Raw genomic sequence first — 20,958 nt, forward strand, 5'->3', positions numbered from 1 at the left:
TGGAAGGGGTTTCCCCACTGCATCTTTTTCGCGAATGAGACCAAGTCTTTCCCAGGGGTTCACAAGACGGAGCCACCTGCGGTTTCGCGTACTCCTGGTCCTGCTCTGAAAAATCGATCTCATCCACTATTAATCGATTACGCAAAATTAAAATGAGATCGATCTAAGATCGATTAAATTGATTTTTTTACCCAGCCCTAAGTGTCAATAGCTGCTTTGATTTTATTATTGTTATTAACCATAATTATGTCAAGCTTTAGTTTTAACCCTATTCATCACCTGTGCACTAGAGAAAGCATTAATTTTTAGTGCTTGTTATTGTAAAAACTAATATTTTAGTAATGCACCAAGTTAGATGATTCCTTCTGCAATATACACAATTATCTATCTGAGAATCTGTTTCATGTCTGTGTTAAATTGGTATTATAACTGTAATATACTAAGCCCAAATGATATATTTATTCTCTTTTAAATGGAAATCAAATCAAACCAGGGAACTTTACAAATGAACTGATTCAAAGACTTAGTGGTAATATGTAGAGCATGGGCTGAGGGAAGTAACTGATTAATCTCCATAATGATCAGCAGATAAAAAAAATATTAGTTGCAGCTTAAGTAAAAATCAGGTGTCTATTGAAGCAGCTCTAGCACTTATGGCGCTGCTTGAAACAGATTCTCTGGAACATAAACTGTAACCCAGTCGTATGTAGTAGTTCATTACCAGAACCGTTTGATCCCAGTCTTGGCATGGAGCCTTTGCACCAAGGTGATTCCCATTTGGCTCCATTCACCAGTTTACCAGCCAGTTTAGACTGTGGACAAATTGGACAGCAGACCGGTTTGCACTCTGCGGCGGTCCTCATGTCAGAGCCAGACTGCAGCTCTGTGCACTCAGATATGCAGTCAATATGGAAACACAGCACAGCAAAAACCTTTCAATGAAAAGTCAAAAAACTTTATTAAATTCAGACTTGATTAAATTTGTATTTAAATTTTTGTTGATCGCAACGGTTTGAGGTCTGGAGTTTTAGAGATGACTTGACATTAATTGAAAAAGTGAATTAAGGAATCAAAGCAGTTCTTTGTATTAATAGAATTTAATTTACACACAGTGCAAACATTGAATTAAAAAGGCAGCTACTTTAAAGTCTGAGGCTCTTCCTTTGCAGCTTTCTAGTGTATATCAGCTGAAATAGTTTAATTATGACAAAAACATCCATGTTTTGAATAGAATTGCTTGCTTCCTATGTCTCAGCCTTTAAATAAACAGACTTCTAACCAGAATGTGGGCGGTGGTAATTCCTCAGAATTGAGTGGGTGTAATTTTAGGTTTCTTTGAGTTTTAATCCAAGTACTGCAGAGGAAGTACAGCAGGTAGACTTTGGGATGCACGGCGAAAAAGAAAAAAATGTGAAGCTCTGCAGAACACCACAGATTGTTTTGGATGGAAAACTGGCTTCATGATTCTGTTTCTCTGAGTTTTCTTCAGTCGCGGTGGTGGAGCGGCTGCTGAATGAATTATAACCAGCCAGGAGAGAGAGACTAATAAGATATAGCTGTGAAAGAGAAATTGGTTTGGGGAATAGGGGAACCAGAAAATTGACTTTCCAAAGCATAAATCTCAGTGAAAGAGGTGTCAGTTTAGAGGTCAATACTGTATAATGATCAGAAAATAACATTAGGTGACATTTCTGTTATGAGTTAAGATAGTAATGTCAGCAATAAGGGGGTAACTCAAGTCCAGGAACTGCAAACGGTAAAGAGAAATGAACAAAAAATCTATTGAGAAACATGTTTCCATCTCAGTGTTGTGTTTATTCTGCATAGTTTGTTAGGAATGGTCAAGTGTTTGTTTGTTGTAGTTTTGTATATTTATTTATTGTTTTTCACGTATTTTCTTTTAGTTGTTTTATTGTTTTTTACAATTCTATGTGAAGCACTTTGGAAACGTTCTTGTTTTTTAAAGGTGTCATATTTTGCTAAACCCATTTTTATTAGTCTTTGGTACATTTATTTGTGTATTTGAACCCTCCAGGTGCTGCAAAGCTATCTTTATATTCATTCTGGCAAAAATTGAGTGGATTTCTACAACTTGTTTCAATTCCTTCTTTATTTTTTACATTTTATAACTAGTTACGTCACAGCATTTGGACATATAAGGTCCAAACTTCCAGCGAACATTTCTCCGAGTACGACATAATTGTTTGTTAGCAGCAGTGGTTGTAGACCATACTGAAAATATGTCCAAACTTCAAGCCGATTACCTAAAATGTTCAGTTGTTGGTTGAACGGGACAGAGCAGCACAGCCAACAACCTGGAGGGGGTGGGGCCTAATGTGGCTCATGTGCATTTAAAGGGCCAGCGCTCAAAACAACCTTTATGGTGTCATTACTCACAAATAGGGTTGAAGATGTACCTGTGGAGTTGAATTAATGAAGAATTCAGACCCAAGCATTGCATTTATGGTTTATGTAGACCAAAGGGAAATATTTTAAAATTCAGAATTCCATTTAAAGAAGCAAAATATCACTCCTTTAAAAGTGCTATATAAATACAGTGGATTGGATTGGATTGGATTGGATTGGATTGGATTGTTATTAACACAGTAGTACTAATCAGTTTTAGGTCAGTTCAATAGTATTTACAACACTTCAAGATAAGGATGTAACAGTTTAATGCTATATATCCACACCAAACCATTTTGGTATGTGATGTTTGGTTTGATGTGTAGTTTCTTTGTGGAAGTCTACTATTGTCCATACACTAGGGATGCTAAAATAAAAAACCTAGAGGACTGTCATGTAATGTAACTGTAATGTGTCATCACTGCAGCTGTTGTTCATAGTTATAGCGTGCTAGCAGGTTGTGTCTTCAGTTTGCGCAGATTTTGTGCTATATTTTTAGACACATGTGATGTTCTAATGCACATTACATGTCATGAACAACCCTTCTGCAGCCTGAAACTACCACTCGGTCAACACAGATACTTCTTTTTGTCCAGTACCACCTGTGACACACCTGTGTGTAATCTCTACCTCACAGATGTGTATTCACATTATTAAGCTGCTACTGCCAGCTGTATATCCCACACTGGGTTTCCTCTTCGTAATGAAAATCAATACAATTTCATTTCATCATAAGTTCAAACTCTCATGTGATTTTTTTTGTTAACCGTTGGAGTTACACATTATTTCTTTGTCTTCCAAGTTCAGGTATTGTTTAGAGCTGCGTTTTGAAATCTTTGGGTCAGAAGTAAAAATGGGTGGAGGATGTGGAGGATGGCAGAGTGAGCGCGAGCGGATGGCAGAGTGAGCGCGAGCATCGCGAGAGTCGGAGGGGAGAATCAACGAGATCTAACATGGCGGCGCCAAGTGTTTGAGTAAACAAAGTGAACGCGCGAACTTTAAAAGGATATACTAAAGGATTTACACTGTTCCCGTTTTAAACTTCATTCTCCGATCATTTGTCATCACCTATCCGGACCATAACATCTCTACAGTGGAGGACATAACAGACCTGGAAGCATTCATCGACCACTACTACAACTGGCAGATCAACATGGACCCAGACTCAGCCAAACCCAGCTCCAAAAGGCGCAAGACAGACTCTTCTACGGACACAGACGATTTACAAACTACTGAAATTGAGGTCAGTGTCCTTGCAAGCATAAACAAAAAACTGGACTTATTAGTGTCACTACACGAAGAGATTAAAGATATACGCAATAGCCTGGAGTTCGCCCACCACAGCATCGTTACTCTACAAAAATCAAACGAGGACTTACAAACAACAGTCAAAACACTCGACGAACAAATACACGCCATCTCCAAAGAAAACAAGACTCTGAAAGAAACTATGTTGGATTTACAGACCCGCTCCATGCGTGACAACCTCATCTTTTCTGGTATCTCCGAGCAAACCCCCGACAACCCCGAAAGCCTCATCAAAACCTTCATGACAACTCAACTCAAAATCCCCCCCGACACTGTTCAAAACATTACGTTCCACAGAGTACACCGCTTAGGTAAACCATCATCCAAAGGACCCCGACCCATCATCGCAAAATTCGAACACTTCAAACAAAAAGAACTGGTCAGAAGCAGAGGAAAGGAACTCAAAGGAACATCATTTGGACTCAACGAACAATATCCACATGAAATAAACGAACGTCGGAAAGCACTGTATCCCATCCTCAAAGAAAACAGACGAAACAACAAACGCGCATCGATCATAGTGGACAAACTTTATATCGACGGACAATTATTTCGCAACTCCAAAATCACGCCATGGCTCTTCTGAACAATTTGCAATAGACTCATACATATAACTGTAACAACCCTGCATTTCGAACTGTAAGACTCATCCCCGACATCGCTCCTAGGGAAAAAAAAAAAGAGTAACCGCCTGCTTGCCCTATAGAGGACTTATACATCTACCTCACTGTTGTTTCTCTCTCTCTCTCTCTCTCTCTTCTATTTATTCTCTCTCTTCTTATGTGTGTTTGTGTTGCTTACATGTTATGTTGATGTCATTACTCACCGTTATGTCTAGTTATGTGTTTAGTCATCTCTGTTTAATGTACCGAAAATTTGTGGCAGTTATAGCAACCAGCCCCCCTCCCTTCCCCCTCCCTATTGACTTCTTCTCTACATCTTATTCAAGACAAGATATACCAAACACATAATAATGCAGACACTTAATCTGGTTACGTGGAATGTACGTGGCTTCCGTACACAAACTAAAAGAATCCAAATCATCAATCATCTCATAAAATTAAAGGCTGATATATGTTTTATACAAGAAACCCACCTTACAAACTCAGAACTACAATATATTAAACTCAAACAATTCGATAAAATATTCTCATCCACGCTAAACACAAAACAAAGAGGTGTTTCTATCCTAGTCAATAAAAATATCCCATTCATCCATAACTCATCCATCATTGACCCACAAGGAAGATTTATCATTGTTAATGCATCTATTAATCATACAACATTCACATTTGCAAACATTTACGGCCCTAACAATGATGACCCATCCTTTTTCCATAACTTTTTCTCCTTACTATATAATTCAGCAAACATCATCATAGCCGGAGATTTCAACACCGTCATTGATCCCACAACTGACCGCTCTAGCACACCAGGTAACACAAGACACTGGCACTCAACGGAAATAATCAAACAATACATGAAGGAACTTGGACTTGGCGATAGTTGGAGAATGAAAAACCCATCAGCTAGGCAATATTCATATTTTTCCTCCCACCATCAGTCTTCATCTAGAATCGACTTATTTCTTGTAAGTAACTCAATTACCCAGCATATCCAAGAAAACACAATCCATCCCATCATAATCAGTGATCACGCTCCAGTCTTCTTATCAATAAAAACTCAAACACACATCAAGTCCCCCACAAGGTGGCGATTCAATACGTCACTTTTAGAGGATCCAGAATTTACCACATTAATCCAGAGAGAGTGGACATCCTTTCTAAAGATGAATGACTCTCCAGAGATCTCACCATCACTTTTATGGGAAACAGGAAAGACAGTCATTAGAGGAATAATCATTTCATATTCATCATATAAGAAACGACAGCAACAGGAACTAGAAACTAGTTTAGAAACAAAAATCAAACACCTTACACACCAACTAACCAGCAATCCCTGTGAAGCAAAACAAAATGAACTAGCTCAACTTAAAACTCAATTGGAAAGCATCATACACAAGAAAACACAATTCATCATTCAACAACTCAAATATGAAAACTTTCAGTACAGTAATAAATCAAGTAAATATCTGGCTAATCTATTACAACACAAAAAAGAAAAAGTAATAATCCCGGCTATACTAAATTCTACAGGTACAGTCACACATAACCCACAAGAAATCAATAATATATTTCACAAATTTTACAGCAACCTCTACTCTTCAAATAACAAACCCAGTCAAACAGAAATAGACACATTTTTAAATAATCTCAACCTACCAACAATACCATCTGATTTAGCCCATTTTTTAGACTCACCACTCAGCCTCGAAGAACTACATAAAGCTTTGCTCAAAATGCCGAATAATAAATCACCTGGACCAGATGGATTTCCTGCAGAATTCTACAAACATTTCTGGAACATATTATCACCACTACTCTTCAGAGTAACTACAGAAATAAAAACTACCTCCATTATACCCCCCCACATGAACACTGCTATAATAACGTTACTGTTAAAACCCAATAAGGACCCAACACACCCCTCCAGCTATCGTCCTCTCTCACTAATCAATACAGACCTCAAAATTATCACAAAAACATTAGCAACTAGAATGGAAACAGTCACTCCAGTCATAATCCATCCCGACCAGACAGGCTTCATTAAAAATAGGCATGCCTCAGACAACATTCGCAGACTTTTTAATTTGATCAACACATCACAGCAAAAACACAACAAAACCATTATTGTATCACTGGACGCAGAAAAAGCCTTTGATAAAGTAAACTTGACCTTTTATTCTCCACCCTCCATAGATTTGGTTTTGGACAGTCATTCATCCACTGGATAAAAACACTGTACACTTCACCTAGGGCCACAGTTAGCACAAATGGGATCACCTCACCAAGCTTCACACTCCACCAGGGCACCAGGCAAGGATGTCCACTCTCTCCATCTTTATTTGCAATTTTCATCGAACCACTTGCCATAGCCATACGACAGAATGATAAAATCAAAGGAATACAATACACAAATTCAGAACATAAACTTAGCTTATATGCGGACGATTTATTATTACATCTACAAAACCCTTGCACATCATTACAAGAAACATTCAAAATAATCAACAATTTCTCTAAAATCTCACACTATAAAATAAACTGGAACAAATCCACTATTCTACCTCTGACTGGGGATGCCTGGGATTCTGCAGCCCAAGATCCCTCACTCCCACTCCACATTGGTAATATTAAGTATTTAGGCATTAATATTTCCTCCAGGCTGTCAGAGTTGTTTAACCTCAACTATACTCCTCTGCTGAAAACCATAGAAGATGATTTTAAACGATGGACCAAGTTACCACTTACTCTCACTGGACGCATTGCAACTGTTAAAATGAAAACCCTCCCACAAATTAATTACCTATTTTCATTACTCCCCATTACTCCCACAGACAACTGGTTTCAAACATTAAACTCTTTAACAACTCAGTTCTACTGGAAAAATAAAAAATCAAGGATCTCACTTTCAACATTACAGAACTCAAAACCACAGGGCGGCCTTGAAGCACCAAACTTTCTGTATTACTTCCTGTCAAATCAATTACAATATTTACTCAAATGGATCCATAAAGATAAGCACAGTATACCATGGTTACAGATAGAACAGAATCATTGTAAAACTACCTCACTCTCAGACCTCCCATTTCTACCACAGTCAATCAAGAAACAGGACTACTACAACAACATCACAATCTCCTCAACTCTGACAGCCTGGTGGAAAGCCCACAAAATCACTAAATCATCACTGGCACCATGTAGGCTCACCCCAATTTGGCACAACCCAGACTTCCAGCTGTACAACACTCCTGTTTACTTTCCATCATGGCAACACAAAGGCATCACTCACCTCCACCACTTATTTGAAAATAACCAGTTCATATCATTTAATACACTTATCCAGAAGTACGGGGTTGGAAGAGACCAGTTCCTCCAATACCAACAATTAAAATCCATCATTAAATCTAAAATCAACATATCTAACAACATATTACAGTCTTCTTATTTAAGTGAAGAAATCTTTAAAATTACAACCCCCCAAAAAATAATTTCAAAAATGTATAAACTTTTTTCATTGTCAGAAACCTCCATAACACTCCCAACCACCAAATGGGAAAAGGACTTGGCTTTACCTTCCAACCCTGATTTCTGGATACAAATCAATAAAAACATCTTTTCCATGACCACCAATACAAATTTACAACTCATACAATATAAAACCATTCACAGAATACACATCACTCAGGGGAAAATGTTTAAAATGGGGCTGATTAGCACAGATATCTGCTCACAGTGCACCCTGGGTCACACAGATGATTATCTTCACGCCACCTGGTCTTGCCAGCCAGTTCTTTCATTTTGGATAACAGTCACAGAAACACTCTCGTGTATCTTGGGCTGCAGAATCCCAGCATCCCCAACGCTCTGTTTGCTGGGGGACTTGACACACATTACAATTCCAACTAAACACAATAACCCATTACTAATTTCTCTGACCATCGCCAAGAAAATCATTTTTCAAAACTGGAAATCAAAACACTCCTGCCATATCACCCACTGGACAAATTTACTCTCAGAACACATATCAATAGAAAAAATAACAGCCTACAAAACAAACAGTATATCAGCCTTTGAGGAAACATGGAACCCCTTCACAAATTATCTAAAGTCCACCCAGAACTCGTACCAAAGCAGTAACCAAAACCACAGCCATGTACAGGACCACATATCAGACCACATCCAACCCATAACAAACATTTTTTAATTGACATCATCCACATTAACTTCATTTTCTCTCTCTACCTCCATATACAGACAAACCAGGATCCCTGCTCCCCTTCATTCCCACCTACTCTTCTTTCTCCCCCTTTCTCTCCCCTCCCCTCTTTCTCTCTTCAACCAAGCCCCACCCCCCCCCTTGCCTTTTTCCTTTTTTTTGGATTAGAAAGTAATATTTTTATTGTTATCATTATCATCATGTTAACATTATTATTAACATATTGCTATTTACATTTCTGATCTTTTTCATTGTAATATGACGTTGTTTGTCAATACTCTGTCATTGTTGTTGTTTTTTGTTTGTTTATTTGTTTGAGTTTCCTTTTGTTTATGTGTTGTTGTTTTTCTGTCCACATTGTCTTGTTAACTATCACCAATAAAAAAAAAAAAAAAAAAAAAACAAAAAAAAAAAAAAAAAAAAACAAAAAAAAAAAAAAAGAAGTAAAAATGGGCCGCAAAACTTTTTTTTTTTTTTTATTGGGTCACCAAATGCAGCAATATCATATGTGAATTCAAATTTAATATTATAAATGTAATTTATAAATGCATGTAAATAATGACCCCATCATAGCCATGTAAAATGCAGAGGAGAGGTTTTGGTTTATAAATATGTAATCAGACAAAAATGACTTAACATGAAAGACATAATGAACCATAATGATATAACCAAGTAAGATATTCTCAGAGACAATGCTGTAGAAGAGGTTAGAATGTAGGTCTATGGCAATTCATGATGTATTTTTGTAACTCTGGGCCCCAAGGAGACACCAGATTTCTCTTTTGGGTTTCAAGCTGAAGACTTTTGGGAACCACTGGTCAAGAATAGACAATGACCGTATATAATGGGTATAAAATGTCAAGACAGATGTGCTGACAAAAAGGGAGAATGGCAGTAGAAATTTATTAGTGAAGAATTTATTAGTGGCTACTTTATGTAAATTAACCCCTAATTTAATTTCCCCAGGTCATTTCTTAATGACCTTACGCAGTAAATAAGTGCCTTTATTATAAATGTAAGAATCAATCCCAGTTTCACTCTTACACTGAAAACAACCTTTGGAAAATATCTTTTAGTTGCAAGTAGGCTACACTGATGACTCAGATTGTGCGTCACTGTATGACCTTTTGACTAGATCGTCCATCATTACCTGGTTTTGAGTCCAGCAGTACCTTGAAATAGTCTGTTGTTAATATTGAACTACGATAACGTGAAAGACAGTGCAACAGTAAAACAAACAGTAACAGTAAATGTGCATCTGCATCCATCCTCAACTTAAACATTCCTGCACACACCCACACCAGTGTTTACAGTAAACAGAAAAAGACAGGTAGCTAAATTTGAAAGGGATTTATCCAAAATAAGATAAGCAGGCTCGAGGTTTGTAATAACTAAATCTCTCCCTTCCATTACGGTATTAACAGGTTCAAACAGGACACATAAATATGAATGCCACTCTTCAAGTACATTGTGTTTTGAGTTAATGAATAGATGGTGAATAGAAAGATGGAATAAGAAAAGATTTAAGAGGGAATGTAGAAGGAGAAGGAGATGTGCTCTGGATCTGCTGGTGCATGAATGCATCATCGAATGCTACCGCCCTGGGCTTCAATCCTCTCAGTGTGAAACAGAGCTGCCTCAGTCTATGTGAGTGTATGTGTGTGAAACTGAGGGAATGCTGGAGTAGATTAGAGGTCTGTCCTCCTCATGCTTATTCTGACTCCTTGAAAAGCTCTCAGGGTTTTGGTAAACTGTTGTCAGCAGGAAGACCTTAGCGGTGGAGGGATAGCAGTTATGACAGCCCTGGCATTATTTACATTGGATTTAGGCTTACATACAGCAATTTTCTACCTTAATATTTACATTCCAGTCTTTTAACTTACTCTTTTATCCACAGGGGGTTTAGCTGTTGAGATGTTCCTCTCAATAAATAGAACATACTCACTGCAGTTTCAGTCGAGTCAGGTATTTATTATTTATTACAGGATTATTTCTGTGATTTATTACTGCACCTCAGTGAGACTCGGGGGAAGCCTAGCTGCATCGACCTAATGAAATACTGGTCTCACTCTTTCTCTTCTGTAAAAAATACAAGGAAATTAAAGATTAAAGCTTATAATGTACAACCCCCAGACATTTTATGGTCTGCCAAGCAAACGTCTTTTGATAAAGAGGCACAAACATCAGTATTTTACTATAACACAGTATTATCAATGTTGCTTTTCTTGCAATTTATCTTTGAGTATTTTGACACAGCTTCTTAAAAGAAAAAGAAACAAAGATGCCAGTCTTTTAGTCATTAGTGAAGGTCTTTTTTAGGCTTTTAATTGTCTTTTTTTGGGTGGAACAAGTAAACAATGATTATATATCAGATTAAATTCTTTTTCATTATTTTGCAAGAAAAATTTCCTTAATTACATGATCAAGATCAGCTGCTTTTCTTAATTTAAGATGACTGCAAACTGTACATTCTTAGATTTTGAACAGATTAATAGACACCATGGGCTACTTAGAAGTAGTAGGAAATGACCTTTTACAACAATATAACATGAATACATTTATTAATTTAACTGGTAAAATATTTAATCAGTTGATTGATATATATATATATATATATATATATATATATATATATATATATATATATGTAAAAGAGATTAATTTATGCTGAACGTAATCAGCCACAGCCATAACTATATCTGTTGGTGAAAATATACAGCACTATGCAAATGTCTTATTCCACCTTTAGCTTTGTGGTTTTTTCAGTGATGAAATGAGCATTCATATTTATTTCTCATTCTCTTTTCTTCAGATGCAACAAGATAATGCAGGAAATATGTGCACAGCCATAAAAGATACACAAAAACTGAACTAAATGGGTTTTAAAGGTTAAAGTCACTATTTTGTGTGGCCTCTGACCCCATGACAAGAAGCAGCACAAATAATTAGAAACATCTGACATGTGTTGAATGAAACCTGGTGTAAAACATCAGAATTAATGAAATCAATCTCATATTATCTGACCAAAAGGGTTAAAGTCATGTGAAGTGCAAAGGGAGATCACACTAAATACGACCACTTTCGGGTTATAGAAGCAGTTTTTAACCTGAAACTTTAGTTTGTCCTGCTTTACATACTTCACATATATACAGATTGGATCTAAATACAGAGGCAAATGCATATATGTGCTCATTAGAATTTTACTAAACTAACAAACACAATCTTGGACCATGACTTTTACACAGGACTGAAATACATGTGAATTTCTGATGTTTGTGTTTTTACATAAGAGCGTATATCTTCTATTTCTGTCTATTCCTGATGTGTTGTCACCATTTCACTGTAATGAGCGTATCTGGAAACATTCTGCTGCTGAACACCTGGTATCACTTGGTAGGAAGTAGCGACACTTCTCTGAGGTTTGTGTTATTACTGCAGTGGGCGGCTCCTTCCCCAAACCCACTGGCTCTCCTTCTGGGTAAATGCAGAGCTGACTGCTTTTAGTAAGAAACCTAATCAGGTAGTTTCCTGACCTCTGTAACACACACGCATGTACATTTTTACTCAGACACACACACACACACACACCCACCCTCACACACACACACACACACACACACACACACACACACACACACACACACACACACATTTCCAGACAGACAGACAGACGGTCTGTCGTTAGAGACATTCCAGTCCAGTCCTGCTGACCCCTTTAAACGGATCACACAGAAGCTGCCACATTTGCTGTGCATTGTAGCAGAATGAGGACGTTTTTTATGTGTGAATGATCTTGTACATGGTGCATATGGTAGCAGACACCCTCTATGTGTTTGTTGTGATTTAAATTTTGCTTCATTTATAGGAAGTAGAAACACATATGTTAGAACTGACTGCACAATACATGACATTGATGTCCAGCCTGTGTTATTGGCATTATTATTACATATCACATGACTTATATATACATTTTAATTTCTTTAAGCCTGTCATAATCATTACATAATTACCAGTTGTTGGTACTTCTGCTGACTGCAGTATTCGACTGCATTTCAGTGAACATCTACTGACAGTAACATCATGTATTTAGTTCTGTTTTGGCCATAGTACATTGATTACTTGGAATAGGGTGCCTCTCATCAACAGTGATTTCTTTCTAAGTTATATTCTATTTTGTGAGGACCATAAGGCAAACCAAAATAGAATTATATTCTATTTGTTCTGTTATATGGAAATGTGTAATGTGTATTATTGAGCTGTTATTAGTGTTATATTATCACAATGGCATAAAATCAACAGAAAAAGATAATTAAGCCCTTAGAATTGTTTTGTTTTCTGCTGAATAACTCAGGTCTTATATCCTGCCATGGTCAGGTTTAATCAACACTTGTAACATCTTCCAATTGATAATCATATCTGAGTGGATTCATAGAGTTTTATTGTTAGGTCTGTATTGTTTGTTAATGTTTGTAAATGAAATGTAATTATTTGTTGTTTGTATTATTTGTGGCAAATTCATATCCCTATAGGGGATTAATAACTCTGACTAATCTTATCTGTTTGATATTTAACTGTCAACTCAAACATCATGATGATAACACTCCTACATTTTGAATAGCAAGCATTTTTCAAATTGCAAAACAGTGTATAATTTCAGTGACTAAATTACTAAGACAGGAAGTTGATTGAATGACTCCTAGTTGAAGTTTTTTAATCTGTTTACTCTGTCTACCTATAGTTCAACCAGTTCATGGCAGTGCTGCAGCAGCGGCGGCTCAGCAGGGAGGTTACGAGATCCCAGCCCGTCTGAGGACCCTCCACAACCTGGTGATCCAGTACGCCTCCCAGGGCAGGTACGAGGTGGCTGTGCCCCTCTGCAAACAGGCTCTGGAAGACCTGGAGAAGACCTCTGGACACGACCACCCTGATGTGGCCACCATGCTCAATATCCTCGCCCTGGTTTACAGGTCAGTCTGACCTGTCACTGAACTTTAGCTGTTCCTAAAATAGAGTCCTGATCCTCAGGAAATCCTCAACGCAGGCAGAGGTTTTCCTCCAAAACAATAAATTCACATATAGCACTGTATTTTTATGTATAAGATGCATGTATACGATACATGTACAGGATTTTCCTGTATGTATTAGAAGATCATGTTGATCAAACTGAGAACTGATAAGAAAATATTGTCAAGTACCAAAGTTGATGTTCATACAAGAAAAAATACAAAAAACAATTACTTAAAGAAGCTGGAAAAAGTGACTTGGAAACCTTCCCCCCAATTCTTTTATGTACAATTCATTTATGGTGCATTGATGATAGATTTAAACAATAACTACAAGCGACACCACTAACACTTAAATCTAGATTAGCAGTTACACTAAAGCCTGGAAAACATAAATATCTCTCTCTGCCATGCAACTGAAATTAGCTGCAGTGTTTGTGATGATCCATGGCTTTAGTGGCATTTCATGGGACCTTCAAGAGTGAAGAACAGAGTCAGGTCAAAGGTTCAGTATGGAAGGTTTATTGTCCCAAGTCCCAGGGGGAAATTATTGAAGTTTTATTCTAAGACTTCTTATTGCAGTAATATTCTAAGTCTGTATCAGAGTCTGTTTTGTGCTGGGATCATTTGTTGACATTAGCTGTCTCCATTGCTCTGACCCTTCTCCCTTGCATGCATAAGGGCCATAGTACACTAATTTCTTTGTAGAGAACACTTGGTTATTATCTACGCACCAGCTTTCTTCTGCAACATCTGCAACAACATGCATCAATTAGTCTGCACCAAAAACAATCAGCACCAAGCAAAACACAAACTCAACACAAACTTCATGTAGGGCTAGTAAATCCTCCCAGTCTGTTGGACTGACTAACAAGCTCTCGAAGGGTTTCACAGTGGAATAGAACCCCGCATAATGACTCCAGGGACACCGTATCAGGATCTATAAGATATAAATCGAACCAGTGTCTAAAACTTTATTGCTGTTGCACATTGTAAATGCTTTTGGTTGCTTTGTTTTGCTCAGGGAGGCTGATATGATAATGGTATGTACAGCATGTCCTCTTGTTGTCGCCCTTACGTGTTGGCACGTCTCCTAAATCCTTTAGAATCCTCCCTCAGAGCATTGTGTCGCTGATCTCTTTAGGACCTTTGAATGACAGCTGGATGCCTTTTTACAACAGAGGTGGAGAATTCAGGCATTGGAGACACAACCAAAGATTTATAGTACAGAAACAACACTGGACTGGTGTTAATTTCCCAGCTCAAGTAGACTCACACAAAAGAATGACACATAAAAGCTCTGCACAAGCATTTAACAGGGTTGGACCCATGTTTTTTTACTTCTACAAATCTTAGCTTTGAAATAGCTCTTTGGTTCAGTCCCCCCAAGGGAATGAAGGACGAGACCGACTTGTTTTTGAAGGACTTCTGTGACTGTGGGAACAGCAGGAACACTATTTCCATCCTGTCACCTGAAATGAAAGGGCTGTTCGTGGAAATTATTAGCATGGCTGATGTTTCTTTTCTCTGTGTGTTTGTGTCTGTCTGTTGGGATCTGACTCTGTTTGCATCTGTCTCTCAGGGATCAGAACAAATATAAGGAGGCAGCCAACCTACTGAACGATGCTCTGGCCATCAGGGAGAAGACTCTGGGCAGGGACCATCCTGCTGTGAGTACATCATTCTCTACACTACTCTACTTTCATTTATCCTTGTGGTTTTGTTTTTATAAGCAATGTAAATTTGTGTCTGTGTTGAAACTGAAATAGATGTGAGTTTTTTTCTTTTAAATAGATGAGGGTGAGCTTTTTTTGATGTTGCGAAAGCTAGCCATCACAAGCTTGGATATAAGTTTATGTTCTTGACATTAGAGCTCTGGGACTACTCTTTAAAGACATTATATGCAATATTTCTGCTTTAAAATATCTATAGACAACATGGCCTATGTTATATAAATCAGAGGCTTGTTAACTTTATACAGATTTTTTCCAAATCTGTAATTTTTTAAAACGTAAAGTCAAATTTTTACTTCTATTTCATTAGAATGTAAAGATTTGACCTGAATACATCACTGAACATAGTATGACACTTTAATGTCTTTAAACATTGCCTTGAGTCACACCAGATAGATTTTCATCAGTTTTTTCATGATCTATCATTAAAAACTATGTCTTATCAGACTGATTGAGAGACCTGTGGCAACATAAACTACATACTGTACATTTAATCTTAAGTAATATTTTCAGTCAAGCACTTTACATATAATGATGTTGCCATTTTACCAATCATTACATCAGTAGTTGAATTTTCAGTCAAGGACCACCTTGTTGTTTGTGTTTGCTGCAGTTGGTTCTGTTTTGCTTGTAGGTGAGATAATACTGAGGAGGTTTATTTAGCTCATTTAAAGGACAAAGAAGCATATTCTCATGGTAAATTCTTCACCCGGATGAATTTGCATCTATATTTTTGATGAGCAGGACAATAACATTTCATGACATTCTTAAAATTTGAAAGGGATTGACATTGTTGTCTTACATGTATACATTACATAATTACTCAAAATGTCCTGTCATGGCCACAAGTTTTGGGAATGACACAAGTTTTTTTTTTTTTTTTTAAATTCCACTTATTTCTGATTACATTGAAGAAAAATTATAGTAGCATATAGGTTCCAAAGAATGCATTTGTGTCATTGCCAAAACTTTTGGCCATGACTGTATTTAACCACAAACACAGAACAAGAACATTAAGAGGGCATCAGGTCTGTTTGCGGTAATGACTGCAAGGTCAGTCGTTTTTTCTTCTAGTCAGACTTTGATGTTGGCAGAATGAGCCATTACCGTCATTTGATTTGGTGTTTTCTCTCAGTGTTATTACCCTTTACTATTTGCTCTGCAGCTATTTCTGGCTGCTGCAGTGTCCTGGTTTTTCCCTCAGAGATCAATAAACCTCATTAATAAATGTTTTACCCAGTTCCCCTTCAGGTACACATATAACAACACAGACAGCCACAATAACACCTGAGCCAAAGTGCAGTTTGGTGGTATTTTTCATTGTTAAGGAAGTCTGAGGAACTTCCCTCCTATTACCGAGCCGTCAACTCTTTTAACAGATAAAGTTTTGTGTAAAATTCATGTAATGCACAAGATAGTAAATTATGTCATTTTGTTCCAATGTTGTTTGATCTATTTGATTCTGTTTGCTACAGTAAATTCACATGATATTAGGAAAAGACTTGGAGTCAAAACTGAAAGTAAAAAAGAAATAAAATGTTTTCCACAACAAATCACAATGTGCAGAATGTTATTAAACATGAAATAACATCTGTATAACAGCTTATTCTGAATGTTTCAGGTGCATCAGTGCAAAAAGAAGAAACATTTCACCAATTTAGAACATAGTTCAATGTTCTTTAGGTCATGTCTACATCATTCTCAGGGAAATGGTGATTTTTCTCTAGTAAACCGTCGTGTCAGAGTAAAGCCTGTTGAGAGGCGTTATCTTTGTTCTGTAAAATTGCTTCATACATTTTTTACTACATCTTCAAATTCATTTAGGTGTGTCAAACATTTGTAATGTATTTGTCTAATATACTCCCTGCAGCCCAGGATGATCAGCAGTGGATTTGATAAATAATCGACCCAGGTCTGGATGCAGATCCATTACCTCTGTTTGTCAGTGTGACTGTAAATATACAGCAGGTCGACTAACTCTGTTAACCCCAGCAGGCTGGTGTCTTCACTGCCTGGACCTCCATCAAACCGAGGTTAGCCCCCTGCCCACTTCTGTCCTAATCCCGGGCTTCCACTGGGCCTTGATTCTCCTTTACCACAAGGAAGTGATTTTTCAATGATTTAACCATCAGAGAAAATCATAGTCGATGATGAATCCCAGTCTTCTGATTTTGCTTCTTATTCCCCCTTGCTCACCTTATTTTTTGTTCTTAAAACTGTCTCTGCCTTGTAGTTTAGTCATCTTCTATTAACTTTTTAATTTCTCAGTTTTTTTCTTTCATCATTTACACAAACAGGTTCTAAATTAAGAAGAACAGTGTATTCTGTTCGTCATTGTGCTTGCTGTCTTTTATCAGTTACTGAATGAAGTCTGAACCTGCTGTACCCTCATCCACGTCGCCTCCAGCTGCACATGTTCATCGTGTTTGCACTCTGTCAGAGTGTGGGCTGGCCTGTTGCCAGTCGGAGGCTGATAGAGTTGTTTGCCTTGTGCGGCGACTCCTGGCTGTGGAAACCGGTGGATGGGAATGTTAAATATGGAATGTCACCTCTCCAGCTGACAATTGAAGGTGGAGTGTTATACATAATACATACAGGCAGGTGACGGATTTAAAGAATGAACAAGAAAGTGTCTGAGTAAGGTGTTGTTCTGCCATCTTGCCACTATTACTAGGGATGAGCACTATAACCTGGTTCAGATTTGGAGAAAATATAAAGTAATTTAATAATATGCTCTGTGAATAATAGTTTTAAAAAGAGAAAATCAGAACTAGTCAGAAAGAAATTGGGGAAAAAAAGTGTTGTTCTTCTCTAGTTTTGAAGCATGGAGTTGTGAGCAATGTCTAACACATTGGTTCTAAAATCTCCCATAGTTCATTTGGTTTGAGTGAGTAGTGATTCTGAAGGCCACAACATACAGGGGTTGGACAAAATAATGGAAACACCTTAAAAAATCAAGAAACTATAATTTAATATGGTGTAGGTCCGCCTTTTGCGGCAATTACAGCCTCAGTTCTCCAAGGTATTGATTCATACAACTTGTGAATTGTTTCCAAAGGAATTTTAAGCCATTCTTCAGTTAGAATACCCTCCAACTCTTTTAGAGACGATGGCAGTGGAAATCGACGTCTTACTTGAATCTCTAAAACTGACCATAAATGCTTAATAATGTTGAGGTCTGGGGACTGTGCCGGCCATACGAGATGCTCAACTTCATTAGAATGTTCCTCATGCCATTCTTTAACAGTTCTAGCTGTATGGATTGGGGCATTATCATCTTGAGGTGAAGGTGTTTCCATTATTTTGTCCAACCCCTGTATGATCACATGATTTTGTTTTCCTCAAACCATTCAGGGGCCCAATGGATGGAGGCTTTGTCATCCTGGAAGACACCACTCCCGTCAGGGTTTTGTCATAGTTCGGGTTAATTCAGTGCACACTGTTGGCTTCATGAACTGACGTTGGAGATGTTCAAGGTCAGAGATCCACATGGAAATAATTAAGAGCCACAAAAAGATGAGTGGGTGGCTTCAATGCAACTGCATTTCAGAGACAGAAAGCAAATGATTGTTCCCTTGCTCACTGATCCTCAAGTTTCAGTGTCTGACAAGCATGACTAGATGATTGGAAAGAAGCGTCAACTTGATCTTAAACCTGATCTGTGAAAGATCAGCCATGAACATTTCACATGTTAAAGCCACACTTTTAAGTTTGACTCATACCAGAACAATGCAGGTTAGACAGAAATATATATAAACCGACATAATCCCCTTTTTATCCAATGTCAGTGAAAAGAATGTTAGATTTATGGACCCTTGGCACTGGAAAAATCAGACAATGCATTGTTTTTTTTTATCTGATTTATATATTTCTCTGAGGATTTGACAGGTCTATTTGGAAAGACTTGTGCTAGAATGATCATGTGTTTTTTTTTCAAGGGGAATATATCTGCACTGGTAATAATATTTAAAAGGTAGTTTAGCAGTGCAACACATGCTTTGTTTAATGCAGTGCAATTGGTACTAATGAACTTAACAAAAGAGAGCATTTGAAGGGAAGTGAGACTGGTTACATTATATAACTCATCACAAAGTTTTTGGTCCAAATGATCCATTTTGTTGCAAAAAGTTGACATTGTATGTCTTACAATGTGACCCATTTTGCGCTGATGATGCCAAAATGGTACTTTGTGCAGCCCTTTATCTTGATAATATTGTCACCATTTGTGGGAGTGTATTGTTTGAAACTGGTGGTTTCTTAGAGAAGCTGTGGCCTCAGTGATAATTTACATAAAATATTCTGGACACATTATCCATGAAACAGTGCAGACTTTGAAGAAGCTGTCTCTTCTCCCTCCCCCCTGATTCATTTCCTGTCTCCTTTCCCTTGGTCTCCTTCTCTGTCACAGTGCTATGTCTCGCTCTGGTTTTCCTGAATGAACTCCCCCTTCCTCCAGTTACCTCACCCTCCCTCCCTCCCCTCCCTCCCTTTCCACATGGAGATCAGAGATTGGCCTGAATCACAGATCACCTCCAGGCGTCTCTGTGGTCTGCCTCCTCCTGGGTGCACGTGATGGAGATTCATCATCCAGACAGATTGAGATCAAATTACAGCCCGCCATAATCACTTCCTGTTTCCGCACGTCGTCTTCCTCCTTGTTCTTTATTCACTCACCAGATCATAGGCTCTACACGCCACTGTGGTGAAGAGTTGTGGTTGCACATGGGTGAAGATGGGAGCTTGAAAAAACATTCATTTGTTGATGTCTTTTTGGCCCTGACAGGTCGCTGCCACCCTCAATAACCTGGCTGTCCTGTATGGGAAAAGAGGAAAGTACAAGGAAGCAGAGCCGCTGTGCAAGAGAGCACTGGAGATCAGAGAAAAGGTGGGTTGAAGATGAAAATCCCAGTAGTATTTAGACAGATGTAAGACGAGTCTGACTCAGATGATGGACCTTCCTGCTTTTTTTCACCAGCCTTTCACTTTCACTTCTCTTTAACACAAATCGTCTGTCCTACTTTGGTATGAAGAGGTCACACAGTAAAAACAAACCCCTCCTCCCACCAGTAAAACCTGAAAATGTGGTGAAATGTTCAGGAGCAGGACTTCTGCTGCTGTAGATGCTGCAGTCTGAGGCTCAAACATCATTCAACTGGATTTAAATGAATTAATATCTATAGTAAATCAGGACTTGACATTTATCCCCCCCCCCCCCCCCCCCCCCCAAGAAACATGAGTTCCCAAATTTAAAAATGCATGAGTGTATAAAGAACTTCTGAGGCGGAATGAAAGAGTATCAAATAAAACATTTTTCCCTCTGTGAAATGATATGAGGAGACATTTATAAGCAAAATGCTTGAATTTAGTTGAACATAAAAAGTGCCCTATGTTTTAAATTCTCTCTGGTACAAAATGCAACCCCGAGACAGAAAGAAAGTTTGCACATAAAGATAACAAGCAGTGGTCTCTAAATGTTCTTGGAGTTTTTTCATCACAGACAGTGAATAGATAAGATGTTTTGTTGGGTCAGTTTCATTTGATTTGTAAATACACTATCAGATATTAAACTGGTGTAATTTAGGACGAGTAACATGGTAAAAACTTAGAACAGTGATATGATTTCTAAAAGCTGAACATAGTTGTGATTTTGGCACCAAAGCTGGGAAGGG

At 37.8% G+C, this 20,958-nt stretch overlaps 1 protein-coding gene across 3 annotated transcripts in view; it reads left to right on the forward strand.

Annotated features, from left to right (window-relative positions):
* The window catches only part of klc1a (kinesin light chain 1a), an 80,880-nt gene that overhangs the window by 22,872 nt on the left and 37,050 nt on the right, over positions 1 to 20,958 (forward strand). For all 3 annotated transcript variants that reach the window (XM_030125858.1, XM_030125859.1, XM_030125860.1), the window contains exons 5-7: positions 13,292 to 13,520; positions 15,139 to 15,226; positions 20,073 to 20,174. In XM_030125858.1, the coding sequence (XP_029981718.1) occupies positions 13,292 to 13,520; positions 15,139 to 15,226; positions 20,073 to 20,174 (419 nt within the window). The remainder of the gene's footprint in view (positions 1 to 13,291; positions 13,521 to 15,138; positions 15,227 to 20,072; positions 20,175 to 20,958) is intronic.

The sequence above is a fragment of the Sphaeramia orbicularis genome, chromosome 22, assembly GCF_902148855.1.
Source record: "Sphaeramia orbicularis chromosome 22, fSphaOr1.1, whole genome shotgun sequence".
Taxonomy (NCBI): Eukaryota; Metazoa; Chordata; class Actinopteri; order Kurtiformes; family Apogonidae; genus Sphaeramia; species Sphaeramia orbicularis.